This window comes from Tupaia chinensis, unplaced genomic scaffold (genome assembly GCF_000334495.1).
Source record: "Tupaia chinensis unplaced genomic scaffold, TupChi_1.0 Scaffold000018_1, whole genome shotgun sequence".
Classification (NCBI taxonomy): domain Eukaryota; kingdom Metazoa; phylum Chordata; class Mammalia; order Scandentia; family Tupaiidae; genus Tupaia; species Tupaia belangeri.
The window spans coordinates 5,150,623-5,172,372 of NW_006159448.1; the positions used below are offsets into that span (position 1 = coordinate 5,150,623).

At 35.0% G+C, this 21,750-nt stretch overlaps 1 protein-coding gene across 8 annotated transcripts in view; it reads right to left on the bottom strand.

Moving 5' to 3' along the window:
- Positions 1-5,458: 5,458 nt before the first annotated feature.
- IKZF2 (IKAROS family zinc finger 2) overlaps positions 5,459-21,750 on the bottom strand; it is a 207,351-nt gene continuing 191,059 nt past the window's right edge. For all 8 annotated transcript variants that reach the window (XM_006140096.3, XM_006140095.3, XM_027770247.1 and 5 more), the window contains 2 exons: positions 18,164-18,307; positions 5,459-12,703 (listed from right to left, as the gene is read on the bottom strand). In XM_006140096.3, coding sequence (XP_006140158.1) covers positions 11,979-12,703; positions 18,164-18,307 — 869 coding nt within the window. In that variant the 3' untranslated portion in view covers positions 5,459-11,978. The remainder of the gene's footprint in view (positions 12,704-18,163; positions 18,308-21,750) is intronic.

A 21,750-nucleotide genomic window follows, 5' to 3' on the forward strand; every position in this document is an offset into this window, starting at 1 on the left:
AGGATGATTAAAAAGTAATTTGGCTAAGAGTTGGGAAAAACATGAGTCATTTGCTGTCCCAGTTTTTTTTCCCCTTCGAGTGTTATCGAATCTCAGTAATGTATATGCATGTTACAATCTGATGCAAGTAAATACATAAGCAGTGAAAGAAGGCAGGGTGAGGAGACAAAGAATAGCCTGTTAGAAGGCCAAAACATTTGCTTACTTACTTACATTGTAGAAGACAGACCAGGAGAACATGGCAGATGTAACTACAGCAATCATCTCTGAAGACTGGGGAAACTTGTCAGGTCAAAGCCAAGAGATTCCAAATGGTAGAACATGTCTCATTCCTAAGGGCAGACAACATGAGGTTGGATTTTACAGTAAATACACAGCTCACTTCATAAGGATATAATTGGAACTGGGGTGAATGTAAATATTGCATTATGTTACAGAAATAATAGTAAAGAGATGAATGAGTAGCCAGGCTTTGGCATCAATGATTAAGCCAACGTCCAGGCTGCTAATCAAATTTGGGAGATATAATAAAATAACAGCTATATCACTGAAAACACTTGAATATCATGGCCAGAGCTTTCCTACTGGTAAATTTGTATATTCAGGATGAGTCAGCCCAAGGTTTTTAAATAGAGAGTTAGAAAACAAAGTATAAATACTAAAATTAGATTCTGCATTGAAAGAACTAACGAATATGAGTATGAGAATATGGATAAGAGTGATTTTACAAAGCTGTGAAGGAAATTTAATAAATAATTGAAAATCAATACTTGCTTAAAGTAAGTACAAAAAGGTCTCTAGAAGACTAAGTTGGGATAATTTATTTATTAAACAATTTCTGTAGCAAAACTTTAATTTCAGGTTATTTTTATTCTTTCACTTGATTCTGTAATTTTCAGTCTTAACTGTTCCAATGAGTTCACTGGGATCATTCTGTTTAAAAATTAGAATAAGCAAAACATTACTTTAAAAGTATGTCTTCTGAAGTATTTCTATTATCTACTTATTTATAATATTTGCTCTTCCCCTTTACTAATGGAGTTTATTGATCAAATGCTAACTATAGTGCTTTATAGAAAATAAAACACTGGACAAAGGAGAGTACTTTGCAAAGTTTGTAAAATAATGGAATTAAGGAATGTTATTTTGGTGCAAAAATTTTTGAAATCCACATAGTTTTTTAAATAATACACATTTTCCATGAACTTTTGGAAGAACCCTTTTTTATATCCAGAATCAGAGACTAGATTTATCTTTTTAACTGACTAGGGTGTTTACAAACAAAATTGCAACCAATCTCGATCTGTTTCCTTGCCAACAAAATGAAGATAAGACATAAACTCTATAGTTTCTGTGAACATTTTCCAAGTGAACTATTGGGTCATTGGGAAAATCATGACACAGTTTTGCACAGAAAAAGACATCATGTCTTCCCAACAACCTAATAGATAAAGCCAGTAACAATTCTGATCCTTTGTGAAGTACTTGTGGAAAAGGGCATGGTTAACATTCAGATACAGTCTAGTCAAATTTCAATCTCATGTTGAAAGAGATTACATTTGGAAGTAGTGAATCAGCAGTGTGAAAGGGTGGTCAAGGAGAACAGATAGCAAATGGCAACACATACTTCTAGGGAAGTGAGAGGAAAGAGAGATCAACCTGGAGAAACAAAGATGAGGAGGGAAGAGAGAAAGGATTCAGAAATACAAGTGTATTTACATGATCTCAAAAGACCAAGGAAGAAGGAAAAAATAAAAAAGAAAAAGAAGAAATTAGGGCCTCTCTGTCCTTGGACGAGGATTACAACTTCCAAGTAAGCTTCCACATTTACCATTTACTCTAAAAGCCAAATGCTCTGGGTCACCCATTCCTACTTTTGAATGAGGAATATTAGAGCGGGAGACCGCTCCTTAAATTATGTAAATGGTATTGGCCAACATCTTTTAAGCTTTTAGGTCCACCAAGTGAGAACCAATACTTGGGCTGAGGACATTGACATAGCACGGACTATCTTCCCATTCCCTCTGTTCAAGTCTCCTTTCCTATGAAGGAATTTTGCTAAGCACTCCCAGTGAAGACAAGTGATTCTGATCCCCACTGCATCTGTTCAGGGTAAAGAACACAGGGTGAATTTCTCTTTAGTCAGAGGCTTACCCAAGGCCCAGTACAGCCCAACACACGTACTTTTTTTTATCCCCCCTACCTTTCGTGGGTCCTGGAACACTTAAAAATCTTGCTTCTTCACAGACATTCCAGCTGAATGATCTCGTTGAATGATGAGGGTCATAGAGTTCTTCTAAGGGTAACAACAACTCAATACCAATATGGGCAATATCTATTTCTGTTTTGAGGATTTTGTCCTTTGTCTGACAAATTTCAAGTGAGAAGCATTTGGTCTGATCCAAGACATAGTACAGGGTTATACAGAAATAGTAAGAAGAAAAAGACTAATACATTTATTTTTCACGGATGAGGCATATATTTATTTTTCATGATTTCTTCCCACCTGGTACACTTTTTAATATGAGATTATGGATGTCCAAATCACTTTGTCTTCTTTTTCAGTCTCTCCAGTTTGCCTGTTTGGCTACTTTGGAAGCACATCATTCAGGTATTAGGCCATGTAAGAAAAAAATCAGCAAAATTCAAATTCACCAGTTATCTTTGTTGGAACCTCTACTGAGAATTTTTCAAAAATCACACTGGGAATTTTCAGTAGCACTATTAATAAAAAATAGGGCTTTGGTGGAATTTGATGGGTCCATCTTGGAAGTCTCTAACAGTAGTTGATACAGTTGCTAACATGCTAAATAAAAACTTTCACCATGCAGTTCACACTCCAAGAACGAACCTTCTTGCTTAAGCATATTGATTAACAGCTTGCAACCACATCAAGATTTCTATTAATTATCATTTCTCTGACCCTGTTGGAACAGAAGAGTCAAGAACATATGGTGCATTTTTTTTTTTTTTTAAATCTTTCAGGAGGCCAGCAGGTGGCATGGTGGTTAAGGAACTGCACTCCCAAATGGTTGACCACTGTTCGTGAGTCCCGGACCTGGAGGTTTGTTTTCTCACTTTCCCTCTCTGGTGAGCACATGAGCCCTATAGTAGAAATAAATGATACATAAAATTGAAGTATATGATTTTTTTAAAAAAAATCTTTCATTTGGCTCTTGATACCATGAACCAGAACTAGTTATTTTTTGCTGATTTTGAAGGGTTCTTTCATAATAAATTTAATATTAGAGAGTAATTTGGTAAGTTCATCCTCTTTTTGCTTTATTTCCTTGTTTGTATCCCTTCTCCCAAATTAGGTTAGTCTTTTAAATTAGGAGACAGTTAATAAGTAAAATTTCATTTGTATCTGTCGTATTTTCTTTTTTTATCCTGTGTGACATGTGAAAGTGAAGCTGTTGACGAATGTTGATAAATATTTAAGAAACTGTGTAAATACCTATCAATGAGGAACAACTCCAAATAGCTATCTCAAATGTGATGGGGGGGCTTTACACTGGCTTAGGAGATGAGCAGATACCTACAGCTCAGTGAAATGAGTTTGTTTGTTATAACATGCCTTTACATTTCTGGATAGAAAGATGTCTGAAAATGAACAAACTTCTCATAGCTAAAAACCTGTATCTGTAAAAGCTGAGAAATGAGACGTTTGTGATTCACATGTGTAGCACAACGAGAACTGGAACCAAATTTTTCCAAAGTGATTGAACAATTTCTATTAGTTAATCCTTCCTTTTATCTTGGTCTGACTTAAAAAAAATGTTATTGGGTTGTTGGGAAAGTCCTGATGCATTTTTGCACAGAAAATCGTAGAAAAATATGTCACGACTTTCCCGACTAAGTTTCTAATGTGGTTATTGGCCATTACTGGGGGCATTTGTGTAATTTGCCAGGCATGTGGTGCAATTGGAGTTTCTTTCCTCAGAACTCACATTTTTCTTCTCTAAAAAGGGGATAGGTTCTGATGTATATTCCTCTTAGATTTGTATTTCAAGTAAACTAAGACTTGTATGGAAACTCTCTGCAGGGCATAGATGTCTCCTTAACAAGTCATGAAATACTGTTTTCAGCTGTGGTGGACTGCACAGTAAGGCTGGAGAATGAATAATGATGGAGGTGGAGATGGCTGAGATCACATGTCTCCAAATCTCTGGGACAGGAATTGTGACACACATACCATGGTAATAACTTGAATGAGTCTGGTACTACTCAACAGTTAAGTCTTCTGTATTTGGAAGATGGGTCTGCATACAGAGTATTCACCAGAAAGTTTTTATTGGAAACTTTTCATGTCAGAAGTTTATTTTATTGGTAAAATATTAAATAATATACAGAATTAAAAACTGCACTTACACTTCTGAGAAGAAATAAATCTTGGACAAATTATATGCTTGTTCCTGAGATTCCCTAAGTTTATTCCAGTAGCTGTGCACTCGGACAGTACAAACCTTTATAATATAATCCTTTTCACAAAGTATTACAAAGTTTCTGCAGCTTCTTTAGTTGTACACACATACAGACACACACTCACACATGCAGATACAACACTCATACACATATACACAGTACCCACATACATGCATAAGACATGTATGTGTGTGCATTAAAAACAAAGAAAATACAAGTCCCACATTTTAGTCTGCAGTGATAAAACCGTTCAGTGGAGGTCTCCAAATCAGTATATAGCAGAGTGACTTGTTACACAGCTGCAAAGACTTTCTCAGTATTTCCATAGTAAACCTCATTTTCTGAGGTATAGTATTTGAGCCTTAAAAAACTACATTACACTGAGCAAACCTGACATACAAGGTTGAGAATTTTAACTTTACATATATATGTATATATATATTTCCTTTTTAGACAATAGTTTTTATTTTCCCAAATTAGTTTGAAAAAAAAAATGAGGTTTACTGGTTTGACCTATTTTTTTTGTTTTTTTTTTTGCTTCTAAAACTCAAAATATTCTAGAAACTGTCAAGCAATTAGTCTTTAAAATAGTCTAATTACCTTTGGTATTGTTAAAGAAAAATATCTAAAATGGCCAAGACATATACTGTACAAATGCAGTATCTGCCTTTAAAAGAAATGCCAAATAAATGTTATCTTTTAACAAAACATGTATTTACATCACAGCAGTTTAGCTACAGGGATACAGGTATAAAAAAAGAAAACCAGCACACTACATATATGTAGATATAATACGAAAACTGTTCAGTCTTAAATTTCTATGAAAACTGAACTACTCCAAATATTTTTAAAAAATTTTCTCCAATAGGTGATATGTTTTTAAAATTGAGCTAAGTGCTGTGTTTTTATTTTAAAGTTCATTTCCAAAAATAGAGAACTGAAATACAACTATTAAATATTAGGTTCTTAATTAACAGCATTGGGTAAGGTTATAAGAAGAAAATTCAATCTAAGAATTTCAACTTTGGGAAACACTTCTCAAGCAAAAGATTGCTCATTTCAGTAAAATGAGGCTAAAAATGTAGGCTAAATAACGATATCATGAGATTAGACCAGTGGTTTTCACAGTCTAATGTTTTGATTATGGAGTGGTTTTTCTCTCTGCTCGTTGTATCTTTTAATATATTATGATTTTCAATGGTTTCTTTTTGTCATTATATAAAAAAGAGAATATGTCAAAAAAAGAAAAAAAACACCGTAGTTTTTAAGACTTCAAGGGGAGTATTGCACTTGTACAGAAAAAAAAAAACAGTAATATCTTTCAAGCTAAGTAGCAGAAGCAATCATTCTGAGATTGCAAATAACACATGGTCTAAAAGGTCTAACTATTTAGAGTAAATCTGGGGCCTAGAGACCCCCTCCAAACCTGGAATATTATTACAGTAATGTTAAAGCATTTTTTTTCCCAATAGGGAGAAAATTAAGACTCTCTGCTTTACATTTTTAACATCTTACTAAATACCTGCAAAAATCTGTCTAGTCTCTCATGATACACATTTTTGAAGGAAAGCCAAATTAGAATATAAAACCCATCAAAAAAAGAAGGCAAACATACCATAACATGATTACACAATCTCTGGAGTCATATTTTATATATCCAATATTTAAAAGTGAAAGTAACACGAGGGTTATATAGTTTACTATTTTTAATCCAACCACGTTTCAATATAAAACTACACTTGAGTATAAAAATATGTCAGCAGATTACACAGCCAACAAAAATCACAAACAAAAAAATTAAGACTTAAGAGACCAATGAATTCAAAGTAAGAAACGACCTAATCATCAAACTAGTAGGGGACAAGAGGGGCAAAGACAACCAGAGACGATGATGGAAAGAAGACGAACAGAAAGTACAGAGGTGTGTGTGCAGGGGGTGTGAACGGGGAGGAGAGGTTTATAAAATTTAAGAAGAGATAACAAATAGAACTTTGTTACACAGAGGGAAACTGATTTATGTTCAAAATCTGAGTGCTTGACAGTCAATTTTTTTCATCACAGTTTCAGAATTTGAACGACTTAAAAAAAAAAAACAATAAAAACAACTCAGATCTCTTCCCTTGATACAGTGTATTCATCTTTTTAAAAAAAATCAATTTCCAGTAAATTAAATGAAGTAAAATCCTGGTAAGTGCATAGTAGGGGATTCAGTGACCTCCACCCATTCAACCACCTTTTTTTTTTTTTTTTTTAACTGTATCACTTGAGGTAATGTGAAGGCCCAATTCACTGCAAATTTGCTTACTAGTACCTACTTGAAGTTATATGCCGTACTTTATGTGGCTTAGCAGAGGGCCCCTTAATTTTATATTTCATTCACAATAAAAAGGACATCTTAGAAAACTAGTCATTTATGTACCACTCTCCGTAAGGGATAAAGGTTAATTCACTACGAAGTTACACAGAAAATATACAAATGCCATGTTATGGGAGAAAGAAACCCATTGACAGAATTATGAACTTATTCTAAGAGTGCATGTGAAAAATATTCACAAACTTACAGTACAGCAAGATAAAACTAAAAAGCTAGAAATAGAATGTTACATAAAAACCTTATGGAAATCCCAAAATTGTAGGTTTCTGCAATAAATGTAAAAATAGTCAAGGTGTCATTATTTGGCCTGGGCAATACACTATGATAAAAAGGACACTAGCATATCACAGCTTCTTGGTCATTGACATTTGCTTTGTATAACCAGCAGCTCATTTTTTTTTTTTAAAGCTGTCATATCCTAACACATCCATTGCAAGTAATACACAACCATGGTATGGAACCATTAGAGATCATGCTTTAGAGAACAGCAATGAGATATGACTGTTCACTTGTTTTGTTCAAGGAGAATTAATTATCTGCTTTTTTCTTCTATAAAACCTTAACAGATTAGAAGACAGAAGTTTGAAGACTAGAATAACACTAGTCTGGAGATGAAAATCCAAAACAATACTGTATTTTATTGACCAAAAATCCCACTAATAAGTCCTTGTGTGAGACAGAACTTATTCATCCTTAAAAACAAAACAAAAACACATTCAATCCTCAGCTAAAACCAATCTACCTTATGTTTTACCTGCATAATCTTATAATGGTATTCAGAAATACTATCAAACTAAAAAATTTAAAATCAGGTGTCTTTTTACTTTTAACAACTGAGCTGAAAGTTTTTGTTTTGGAAATTGCTTGAACAGTTTTGCTCTAAGAACACAGAAATGAGTTCCTTAGTACTTAAGTTTAAGTGATTTTTAAAAATACATAATAAAAGTGTCGTGGAGCTACAGTAGCTAACCAACACTCTCAATGCATTTTAAAAAGGCACCAATATAAAAAAAAAGTAAGTATTTAATACATTAAATTCAGAATTTTAAGAGACCAGTTACTGTATATTTTAATTATTTTGCAGAAACTGGAGGATTAAAATATTACCAAGTTAGCTTTCATATATACACACTTCAATTTCACCCCCCACCACATATAAACTTTTTTTTTTCCTTCTGGATTTGGGGATTTTCTGTTTTACAATAGTCTTCATCTAGATAGTACTTGTTAAATATATAAAATGTAATGAAGATGAACAAAAATATAACTTATCCCTTTTGGTAAAATGAACAATCCAAAGTCAAAAAAAAAAAAAGATGTAGCTAGTACCTCTTACACTCTAAGTTCTGTTTTGAAACACAGGCATACAGTTTTTGTTTGTATTCTTGCAGCCATTTCTGCCTTTTTCTACTCTAAAAATCATTTTGGAGACAGGGTGAAATATGATTTGGAAAATATTAAAACATAATTTTCATCTAAATGCCTTCTCTGGTGTAACTTTAAACATTTATAAAATACCATAAAGACTTCATGGTTTGTGAAGTGTACAACAGAGACACAAAAACTACAAATAAAAAAATACTTATTAAGCGCACTAAAATACTCTTATCATTTCTATTTGTCAACAAATAAGGCTGATAATTCTGCTTTTCGGTATTTTCTTCCTATCAAAAAGGAGATTGTATTTCTTTAAATTTACATCAAGTCAGCTTAAAGTCTTTTTTTTTTTTCCATCATTCGTTCCATTTTGTTCTGGAAAGAGATAATAAACACCCAGGGTTTAGTTTTAATAGTTGCTGCTAGGCCTAAAGACACACTTGTAACTGTAGCATTTCTTAATACCATCTGGTAAAGTAAATCCTCCTAATTGCTCAGGCATTAACTATAATTTTAACTATATGTTCTTATACCACATACCCTAATTGCTTCTTTTCATAAATTTTCTTTAAAACAATGTGTGTGATACACACGTACATATGCACTATGATTCATACATACAATTGCCGGTATGTATGTAGGAGAAACACTTCCTACTTTGTAGTCAGATCTAAATCCTTATCTCTCATCCTCTCATCCTCCAGAAGATTCTTAACGGAATGTTTCAAAAACTCGAAATCTTTTCCAATCTGCCCACTGGTCACTTTAACTGTCTTAAAAAGCCTGATTAGAATGGCTTTTTCAACATGATTCATCACTATTAGGGAGAGGCTGCACATTTCTTCAGTAACCGCTATAGACAAAATTCTGTAAAATTAGGGCAAAACAATGTGATAAATTTCTGATTTTTTGCCAAATTGGAATATACAGAGGATAACCCATTTTCATGCCCTGCAAATACTTCCTGCAATGTAAAATCTCGCCTAAATAAACTGCATGCAACTGTTATGTAAAACTTGATTTGGTGCCTGACCCTCATGTTTATTTTTAGGTACTACCACCTTGCATCTCTCCTTTTGTGAAGAAGAGGCATGCAAATAGAGCCTTCTAGAGTTTCTCAGAAAGCACTATGTCTACAAAAATTCCTTCTAACCTACAAATTTGAATAGACCTTGTCCTCATTTATCCTTGCCACACCCTAGCCATTTCCACTTCTTTCTGTTCCTTGTATCATGAAGCTAAGAAAATACAAGTGCATACTTGTATCAAATATACTCTCACAACTGTTAACTCTCTTCAAAAAAATAGATTCCCATAAAGAGCAAGCAGAAAAAGAGAGTGCATGAGTACTATCTTCTTAGGGAATTACATAATTCTTTAGGTCCACCCAAATCCACTTTCATCACAGGGCAGGTAGCTACATGATTGTTCATATACTGGAATAAAAAAGAAAAGAAGAAAAAAAGAAAAGAACAGGAAGCAGGAAGAAAATTCACAGATGATACCAGGAGAAATTCACAACCAACCAAAATTATAACCATAACGACATCCAACATTTTCCTGAAATTGCAGTAAAACACTAAATCGTGGATCTGAAAATTATTTACTTCATCCAACAGGAAAATAAATGGCATTCCAAATTACTATTTGGGAGTGATTTGGGTAGATGGAGGTGAAGGAGTCTTAAAGACATGCTTTACCCCTCAGTAAATTGTATACATGATCACAATGTACCAGGGCATGCACGAAAAAAAAAAAAAAAACGCCCAACGGTTGACATTCCACACATGTATTTTGTTGCATTCTCTTAGGTTTAAAGAAACAGTTGAGACATTTCTCCAAAAATAATTATGATGGGGATTAATACAAGAGAGCTGAGTTTAACCACCACCACCCCATGTTCTAGCTGTGTTAGTGCTTAGAAGTTGCTTAAGTAAGCAAATGGTAAATTAGAAAATGAGTTGAAGAGCTAGGTACTGGGGCCAGAGCTGCTTATCTGTCCACAGTTCTCTGTCTCGGTAATTCTCACATCACACTATATTAAGAAACAGTTTCAGATCCTAGTTGAGGGTCTTTTAGAGCAGTTTATCAGTTACTGCTTAATAGGATTTCAGTATTCACAGATGTTTATCAGATAATCCAGTTCAGTCAGGCCATCCTCCCCAAACAAAAGCAAGTGCATTCCCCAAAATGACTTGAATGAGTATCACTCGGTTCTGCCTCTCTAATGCTGTTGGATTGCAAAGAAAAATCAGCACCTGTATCAATGAAATTGAAATCTGCACAGGAAAATGGCAACGTATGTCATATATCGATTAAAAGAATAGACATTCTATATGAAGAGATTGATACTCATTTCTGACAAGGATTTACAGAGTTGAATGACTCTGAAACAGAAAGATGGGCAGGACCTTAACTCGGAGGTTCTGTCGTATTCTAGACTCCAGGAAGAATAAAGTAAACTTTGATTTTTGTTTTTGTATCATCTGCAGTACAATGTACAGGTTAAAAAGAAGTTCCCTTTTTTTTTTTTTTTTCAGCAAAAGTGGTAAAAATCATTACTGAAGAAATACTAGAAAAAATAGCCCTAGTTGATAACCTTCCAGGGTTCAAGTTACCACATTCTGGTCAAATTAACAGTTGCTCTGAGGATTCTTTGAATGAAATAGCCTATAGCAAGACTTTAAAAGACCTTCTACTCAAAGAGTAAAATACAAATGGACTATAGACAGAACACTGGGTGGTCACAGCTTGAAAAAAATCAGTGAAAAAAGAGAAATACCAGAAAAGAGATTTGTGAGTTTTTTTTTTTCCTCCTACTGTGAGCCTAATTATATTTTTCTGCTGACTCGTTAACACTGATTAAATGCTGATAAAGTGACAATCGTAAGCATACTTTTAGAAACATATGTGTATACTATGCTGCCATCACATTACGACTTTTAAAAGAAAATGTCCCAAACAAATTAAAGTAGGAGTCTCTCCCAGTAATTACTGACTGCCTCTTATCCACTCTTAGACCATATGTTATTCTGAAAACCATATAAAATAACTATTTGTTAAAGGTGTTCAAAGTAAGGCTGCCAGGGTGTCTACAAAATGCCAGTCATCAAAACTATGGAAAAACAGTGCTTAAAAGTTTAGAAAAATAAGATTATAGGACCTCAGGTGTATTGTAGGTGGTCCTTGACTACCTGTAGTTCAAAAGCTTTGCTCTATGGTACAGTGTAAAACGTACTTAATTATAAATTCCATAGGGGAAGTAAACATAGAATCCACAACAACTCAGCTCATCCTAGGAGTTATCACTGAAAATAACATGTGTTTGTGTTCCGTGATCTCTAAAGAAGGGAAAAAAAAAAAAAAAACCTGGTTTACATTTTGAAACAAATTCTTCTTTCAAGAATAAAATTACTTACACATTTAAAACTGCCAAAGTAGTACCCAGAAAACTGAATTTTCCTGCCTTCAATCACAATCCTGAATATCAGTGGCAAAGTAGAATCTTTTAGGTGACTCTACACAGATCAAATGATTTTCCAAGAAACAAACTCTCTTAAATTCTCACAAAATAAACAAGCCAATTTATCAAGAAACAATATCCCCATCCCTTCTCTTCTGTATTTTCCTTACTGTAATTAGGCAGAACAAATGACACTGCGTCCACAAAATAAGAATTATTGACAGTAATAATATTAAAAAAAAGGTATGTCAAGATCTGACGGATGGTGGGATTGTAAGTGCAGTATTTCTTCATGTGCAGTTCGTTACTTCATAGGGGTCCCCTTTGGAATGAAAAGGCCTAGTGGAATGTGTGCTCCCCTCGAACAATGTGTGATGAAAACTCGTAACGGTCCTGGCTTCTATAGCCACAGATGTTGCATTCCAGTGGGTCCCGGTAGCCATGACAACCCATGTGAATGGTGTACATGACATGGTCTAGGAAAAGGACACGGCAGTGCTCACATTTGAAGGCCCTAATTTGTTCTCCTTCTCCATTGAAGACCTTGTAGATGTCCTTCAGAGAGCCCTTAGGAGCCTTGGTAGTATCCAAAGCCTTTACATCCTCCTTCATGTAAGCTGGGCTTTGTTTCCTCTTGGGATTTAAGGCAGGGTTTCCTTGGTAGGACTGGTGGTCATCATGGCTGCTTTCTGAGTCAGTAGAATCCAGGCAGCTATTGCTGGGAGAGGCCTCTCTTTCCTGGGGTCGACTCTTTGGTCTGATGAGAGAGATAGGGCCATCCATGTTGTTTTCATGACTATCAGAGGTTTCCCTGCTAATGGGTCTTTCTATCCTATTTGGATGATAGACCTGAGAATAAGCTGAGCTTATAACTGGGGCCACCTCAGCGATTGTGCTTGGCGGGTGCTGCATCAGAGGGTGAAGGGCCTCAGCTCCAAGGTAGGTGATTGCATTGTTGATGGCTTGGTCCATCATGTGAGACTGCATCAGCTCAGCCTCCTTCTCATATGTTAAGTTCATATCAAAGTGAATATCTGGGTAGCTGAATCGCATGAGCTTTTCCCCTGAAAGAGAAAGGGGGGGAGGGCAAGGGTGGGGAGAACAGAAACAGAATACAACACAATTAGCATTTGGATTAAAAATAAAAAAGAACACAAAGCTGCTAGATCACCTCCATTTTCAAAATATGGCATATCTCAGTTTCTAAATCAATTATTTGGGCCAAGATAAACTACCTCACTGTTATGTAAGTTTAATTTGGTTGATTTAAGAGCTGTTTCAGAAACAAAAAATACAGATTCAATATATGTTATTCTGGAGAATTCAGAAAAGTCATTATTTATGATACTTTTAAAAGTTCTATCATCCGATAAATACAATTTAGGACAATTTAAAAAATAACATTAGGAGTTATTTCCAAAATGTTCCTACTCATAAACTTAGAAAATTTTCTTTCTTTTTTCCCCCTACTTCTTGAAATTCATAAGTATTCAATTCTATATCATCTCTCTCTCATTCTAGCATGCATGTGATGGTGCTGATAACCACGATTAGCTCTCCATACTTTTTCTGGACTAAAGTATGTTTTTAGCTTTTCCTTTAGTATTTACTCAACAAATACAATTTTACTTGAACATAATGTCTGAACATTAACTACACAAGAGTACTAGAGATTAAAACAGAAATACAGTTGAAAATTTTCTCCAAATATTATCAATTTTGAACAGAATATTTCATCTTTTAAAACGCTGGCCACTAAAACAATGCGGATTCTATTTACCTAATTTGATAGGCAAATCTTATGGATATATGTGGTCTTCTTTTTAATGTCTCGTATGTTGTTGCGAATGGATACCTAACTTGAAATGTTGATTCACAGAACTGCATTGTGGAAAACTACATTCAAGTAGTCGGTATTATTTCAAATTTGAATAAATGACCCTAATGACCGAAATAATAAAAATGACAAGGAATTATCACATAGCATTCAATTGCAGATATTGGTAATGTCAAGTATTTCAAAGATAAGCTAGACACACCTGATCTAATTCTCAAAGACTTTAAAGTTTAGAGGAAAAGAGCAATTTGAGGATCATTTATAACACTGTGTGATATGTGTTAAGGGTCAATTAAGAAGGATTTTTAACTCACATGAGGGGAATAAAGGAAGATTTCTTGAAGGAAATAGAATTAGGGGTAAGGATGTAATTAATAGTAAACATTAGCCAAATAAAGACACATAGGGTAAAGCAGCTGTTAGAAAGGCTCGGAGGTAAGGGACATGCCTCAAAAATAAGCAATTACTTACTCTTCAATATAGCCGAGAGTAGAAACAGATGAGAAACACAAGCTAGATAATATAGGGCTCATTCAACAGCTAAGGAATTGGGATTTTATCCTGAGAACGGTAAGAACAGAATGAGATTGAACAGGTAGGAGGCCTGACTAGATATTCATTTAACAAGTGGGTTTGGAAAGTTGCTGCTACAGAGATTACGGTGGCTAAACAAGTGTAGTGGCAGTAGAAATAGAGAAGACAGTTGCTAGGGCTATGTGATAACTAGACATAGAGAATGAGAGAAAAGCATGAAGCACAGGTTTCAGGCCTGGGAAATTTAGTGGATGACAATGAGATAGAAAAGATGATGAATTCAGTTTGGGGAAGAGTATGAGTAATAGTCATGTCCAGTAAGTACTTAGATATAGTATCAAACCCAGGAGAGAGATGTGGGCTTGAGTTGTAGATATGAGAGACATCAGTTGATAAAACACAACTTCTGAAGTCATGGGAATAGATGGTATCACCCAGGCATAGGTAAGTGTGGAGAGGGTAATAAATATGACCTAGAAGAATATCAAGATTTTTATGAATATTTATAAACCAGACAAGTGGGATTCTTATAGGAGACCCCATATTTAAAGAACGCTTGAACTTGCTCCTCATAATGATGATTTTGTAGGGCCAAAGAAATGTTTTAATCTGGACCTTTTGTGCCAGACCATCCTTCTGGGTACCCGAAAATCCCTTACCCAAATGACGTGGCTTTGGGTCTGTTTCTAAGCTGGGTGTGCTCGCTGGAGCGACAGAGTCAGAGAAACAAAGTGAGAAATCATTCTCAGAAGGGATGGCCACGCTGGAATCCCTTCTCCATTCTCCTCTTGGGATCTTGGGCATGCACACACATGCACCCAAAGTGAGTTTGAAGCTACCAGGTCCTGGACACGAACCACAGCCAACTACGTGGGAGTCCAATGATGTAACCATTACTTCATATGCTGGTCCTGAAGACACTATTCTTTAAGTGCTATGTGTTGGCTGCAGTATAGAAAGCACTTGGATATACAGGCTGGACGGCCTCACCTGTGTGTTTGAGGCCTCTTTTGGTAATGGACAGAACCGGGGGTTGTCTAAGAGAGACCTCACTGTAAGCCAAGGGGTGGTTCTGCTCACATGGTTAAGGGCCCCTGTAAAGCTCCAAGAAATCTGAGAACCCCGTATTTACTTGATTTTAGGTTTTCCAAGTTAGGAGGGCAGAATCTAATACTGTTCAGCTTGATTTATAAGGTAAAAATATTGAGACATACGGATGGGAATCTCTACTAGAACTCTGGCCATTAACATAGCTGCTAGGACTAAGTCCATAAAGAAGGCTATGTTGGAGCTGTCTGAGAAGCTCAGAAAATGCAAGAGAGGTCAGTACGATAAAAGCCAAAGTAAGAGTTTATTTGGAAAGGAATTGTCTATTCAGTATTGTCTAGTATTATACAACTCCTAGAGTTGTATAAGATCAATCTAACAGGAATCCACCAGATTTGGCACTATGGAAGCTAGTAGTGACCCTGATGCAAATAATTTCAGTGGCGTATGGGGAAAAGAAGCCAGGTTGCATGAACTGGGAAATAAGAAAGAAAGTAACTGTGCACAGTAAGCAGAGAATTCTTTCAACAATTCTGTCTTTGAAGAGGAGGAGCATACAGGTGGTAGAAAGAAACTTGGGCTTAAGGGAAGCTTTTACTCTTATAAGAATACTTGCTTACAGGAAAATGGCAATGGAGGGTAGAGTTGAAAAATAGTAAGTGAGGAGGCAGCAGGTGGTGTAGGGGTTAAGGCTCTGAACTCCCATGTGACCAACTGTGGTTCAAGTCCAAGAGGAAAAGTAATCATGTGAGGTATTTTAAGGCCCTGGATAGAAGTCTAGGGCACAAGAAAAGTAATTAACCTTAATAAATAGGAGATATACTGCTTTTGTTGGAATAAAGAAAAAAGAAGAAAGTGTTTGTGTGGCTGCACATAATCCTAAAGGACCTGTGATATTACTGAAATCATTTCAACTGATTTTACTCTCTGTGCATACATTAATAGATAAAACGATCACCAAAGAGTGAGACACTACATTTGCAGAATAGAGACTTGGCTGAAACGACCCTGGTGGAGAGTTAGGAGAGAAGCAAGTTCAAGGATGAATTCAAGGAGTGCTGCTACATTTACGGGTGTGCTATTGAGTTTTGCAATAAGATATTCATTTATCTACAGCTGACACCATTTCATAAGGCTGTGGAATTTTCTCCCAAAGTACCAATAGCCTAGATGTAACTATGGAAAAGGCCCTCAGACTGCTTCATGAGAGTGTGGCTTTACCAGAAAAAGGTGATAGGACAAGACAAGAAGAACAGGAGAATTGGCAAGAGGCTGACAAAGTGATGAAGCATGGACCCTCAGCTGGATAAACGAAGAAGAAGATAAGCAGAGTTCAGGGATCATTGGCCTAGAGAGATGGATAAGGTCAAAAAATAGTATTTAACTGAGTAACAGAGTGATATGGAATTTATGGTGAATGTGGAATGACTGAATTTTTTTTTTTTCATTTCAATACCAATCATCGAAATAGTTACCATAGCTACTGCTTGTTATATATTACTGGAAAAGAATCCAAGTAAAGGAAAAAATAGCCCCAAAATTTTAATAAAAATGTCACTATTTTAGAATCTTACTTTAATTTTCTAAAAATCTGTTCCTTTTTTCTAAGGAATGTAATCAAGTCAAGAGTAGCATCTCTAGGTGATAGGAATGTGGCAAAACCATTATGAAAAGCAGACTATATGAATTCAGAAGGCAGAAATAAATTATGAAAAAATTTCGTATTTTTCCAACTATACTCGTATCTGATTAGATATAAGCATTTAATGATATACATCAAACTGGTCTTTTTTTTTTTTTGGAGAGGTTTTTGCTCTAGGGTGCATGCACTCGCCAGAAAGACAGAGAGAGACAGAGAGACAGAAAGTGAGAAATCACCCTCTGGGGGGATGGCTATGCCGCAATCCCTTCTCCTCCATTCACCTCTCAGGATCTTTGGCACCCACGCACACATGTCTGGTGTGAGTTTAAGTCACCAGGTCTGGGACTCGAGCTACGATCAACTACATGGGAGTCCAGAGACATAGCCAACTGCTGTTCCCCAAACCAATTTAAAAAATAAATAAACTGGCCTTACTGATAAAACCCTCTGGTTAGTCTTAAGAGTGATAATTTGGTCACTTGTTAGTTATTTGATTTTTAGACTGAAAGGAATTCTTCTCTAAGTGTTCACTGGAGTAAATAGGATTTTATCACCCTTTCCTCCTGACATAAGCAAAGAAAAGATATTCTCTGAGTCACTACTCCACTCCATCACAATGTCCCACAGTGTTCTCTGATATTTGAATGTTTGCATATTTTAATCCTATATTAAGTCTATAATAATAGATACATATACAACGAATGATAATTCTTTAACAATTCTTTCTATTGAATCTCTGTTATTCACATATTCCTTAAAAAAAAAGATGTTTTTAGTGTCCTTGGAGACACTTGATGACTTACAGCCTGCACTCAGAATCATACCAACACTGGATATATTAAAGAACATCTAATGGTTTAGAAATGAAATAGGAAAAGTCTAAATATGGTATTTGATATTTTCAGTTCAAAATCATAAGGTATATGTAAAAACAAAGATCAAAATATAAAACAGATCCAAACACGAAACATTTTGAATTTAGGTTTTGCATTATTTCTCTAATGTGGAATTATGAAAAAAATAAAATAAAATTTCTCTTCTATTTAGATTGAATACTAAAAGAACTAATGTAATATTAAAAAACAACAACAACAACAAGAGCTAAAAATCTGGCCCTGATGCAAATTTAAAACCAGATTATAAATCTGGCCAATAGACTAGATCATGTATTTGATCTATTATTGTTCTTAAAATAAATTAGCATTTTATACTTATATGCTATTTCACTTTATATACATTTTGAGATGGTGACTTAGAAATATCAGTCTTTTATTTCTCTTTATGTCCATATGCCTAAGAGTGTGTGTGTTAGTGTGCTGCACAAGTGTCACAGAGTAGAAGAAAAGAATAATGAACAAAAGCGATGAGAACTGAAATATACCATATATATGTCTAAGACATGGGAACTTGTCTTCTCCCAATAGAATCACCTTGTAAAGAAGTAAAAGTATGTGTAATGCTTACCCACAAACTTTTGTGGAGTGGAGCTTTTACGTTTTCCCATATTCCCCGTGAGCTTCTCTATGACAGCAGGTCTCTCAAAAGGCACCAGAGAAATATTGTTGTCCATAATAGGCTCTTGTTCCTTACAATCTTCCATAGGAGGTACTATATAAAACCATACAAAAAATGCAATCTGATAATTTCTTCAACATTTTAGGGTACAGAGCTGGATTTGCCCTCTCAATGTGTGTTATCAAAACATAAGCTAGTATCCTTAAATAAAAGCAAGTAGAAAAAATAGCTGTTAGAGTGAAAGTATGCACTTTAATTTTACACGCACACACACACACACACAATTTCCTTTTTTTAACTGAGTCTCTTTCAGATCAATGACAAACTGTTCCAACTACTGGTGGCAAACATGTTTATCTGGTTTCTCATTTAATTCCACCAGAAGTGTTTTTCTATTGATTAAAATAAATACTTGAAGACGGCACTATTTTCCAGGCTTTTTGAGTTCATTTTTCTAGAATAATTTAAGTCAGTCAAATTGTGTTGGAGAACAGATTAAACAAACACACAAAATAACAACACAATATTAAGCTTGTTTTCTTTTTTCACCCATCTCTTCTCCTACAGCAGATTTTCTATTTGACAGTAGCTGAAATACCTACACAAAGCTGCTTTCCTGAAGGAGACCCAATTCCAACATGTTTATGCACAGTAAACGGTGGCATCTTTATGATTGTAATTTATTTTCAAAAAGAGCTCTTCAGCAAGATAAAATAATCCATTTCCACACTGGCACACTAAACTGCTACCCTAACTCATTGGACATAGACTCTCCAGTGCTGCTCGCTATTCATCCTGTTTGTCTAAACTGCTATAGGCTAATATATTCGCTTTCAGATATTGACATAAGATAGTGACATTTACAGTACAAAGAACTTACAAAAGTTGTTTTTGAGTGGAATACTGTTTAAGACTGTTCAATTAAGGATAGGATAACATCTCAGATCAGTTCATTAAAGTGAGTGTTCAAAGGAGAGACAATAACTTATTATTTATTTCTTGATTATTATAGATTTTTTTCTAACAGCACTTGTCCCAATACTATTTGGGAATCTAAAGTTTTTATATCTTAGGGTATCTTGACTTGCTTTCTATGTACTATGAAATGGTTTACTCTAGAGACAGGCAGACAGTGTAATGATTACATCACTGGACTCCCACGTAGTCAACTGCGGTTCGAGTCCTGGACTGGGTGGCTCAGAACTCAAGACGGGATGTGCATGTTTGCTGAAAATCCCGAGGAGAAAAAAGAAAAAAGGGGGGGGGTTACTCTAATCCTTTTGTTTGTCCTTGATAGTACCACTGTGTGAAACATAACACATTATCAATTTATTGGGTCGTTGGAAAAGTCATGATGCAAGCATGACTTTTCCAACGACCCAATAAAAGGGAATCTTCTGGAGGACACTAAAATAAAGCAAGAAAGCAAGAGATGAAAATCAAGACAATCAAGTCAGCTGTTTAGGTGACCTATTTAAATAACCATTACAGGTTGCTGACTTTGAAGAAATTAAAAACAGCATTTCTATCTAATTTTTTGTCATTCTTGTGAATGGGCCAATTAAATTTAATATTTCATCTATATTTTATGAGAGGTCCTCTTGCTAAGAATAGCAAGGAATTCTATAACTATTAGACATTAATTTGGACAAATGATTCCACGATGAGATTCAGTAACAAGGAAACACTTAAGTCATTTTTTAGATTAATACAGTTCATAAAATTAGTGAATGGCAAAAGCATGTCCCTAGACATTGCATAAATTATTACTTAAAATATGAGCAAAAAATTATAAAGTATATAAAAGGAAAAAAATTTTTTAAAGAATTATTTACTTTTATTTATTCACTCATTTATTTCAATTTGATCAGAGAGAACAGAGACAGAGAGAGAAAGTGAGAGAGCAAGCCACCAGGTCCAGGACTTGAACCGTGGTTGGCCATGCGGGAGTTTTCCAGCACCTTAACCACCACACCACTTGCTGGCCCCAGAAAAAATTATTTTTAAATATTCAGGAATGATCATTCAGGTAAGGGGCTAAAAAGACGAAATGGTGGTGGTGGTGTGGAGAACCAGGCAATAAGACACAGATTACAATCAAAATCTTAACTTTTGTTTTGGGTAGTGGACTCACAGGCATTTACTACATTAGTAAAAATAACCGTAAAACTAAAAAGCAGTCCACGTATGGACCAAAAATGAAAATATATCACAGACCAAGATCCAAATTGAAATAATTTTGAAAGAAAAAATGAGTTACAGTTGTAAATTTTACCAAAAAAAAAAAAAAAACAAAAAACCCAGCAAAACTGGCTAATGGGGTTTGCCCCCCAAATTAAATATGCTAATTTGTTCTGAAATAAGTAGTTTAAAAGTTGGCAGTTTTGCTCTAAGTCTCACCCTGAATTTTCATATTTGCACAGATTTAACTCAAAATGAAACCAGGGTGTGGGAACTGTCCCACACCACATCCACCTCAATTCAGATGATTCGTACCAAGTTCAATGAAGCTTATGTAAACTGAAAAAAATGATTTGGGCAGAGCTCAGGTCTCATTTCTACTTTATAATAGTTCCTTACACATCAAAAATTGGTCTTGTTTCTACTGTATCAGCAATAATAAAAACAAATGACATATACAATGTACTAGATACTGTTTCAAGGCTTTGCATTTAATAACTCATTTAATTCTTTCAACAACCTCCAGGAATAGGTGCTATCACCCAAAGGTGCTAGAAAATATCCTTCGAGTTTGCATCTATTTAAGAGAATATTACTTGTAGGTGTTCTGGCTCCATACTCTCTATGCTATGCTACTCTTTGTACAGTATTTTAGTGCTGACATTCTATAAACCAGTTTGAGACATCTGTATGATCTGACATGATATATTTTTCCTTGATTATGTAATTAATCAAATCTTTTTCTGTCATGGGTCTGGGTGCAAGCCATCAAAATGTCTCTCTGGATGTTGCATGAAACACGAAACGCACTTTCTAGCTATCTCAATAATGCATTCACCATATAATCAGATATGTATTTCAGCTAAAAATATATCAATATCCTAACTTCACTTGTTTAAGCAAACTTCATTACCAAACATCTTTCTTGACCTTATTTTTGGAGTTATAATCTGGATAAAAATATACTTACTCTTGTATTATATCATTACCTCATTGATAAGCTAGAAAAGGAGAATTATAAAAGTATTTCCCACACATTTTCTTTAACCAAACTATTCTTTCAAAATCAGATTCCACGAGAAAACAGTCTAAGGAACTTGGAGTAGGTCACATGTCTATATCCTGGCCCAGAAAGAGCAGGGTACTTGGACTCACAGTCACCGTAGCTGACACAATAGGAGAAAGTTCTCTATAGAAAAAATGGAAGGGGTATCAGGGAGGCAAACAAAACAAAAGGTGTCTTCTACATTGTCACAAAACAAAAACAACATTTCAGTTATCTAAGCTCTTTTTCTTTTTTTTAAATCATATTTGACACTGCTGATATATTGGCTTAGGCTTTTTTGAAATCACTC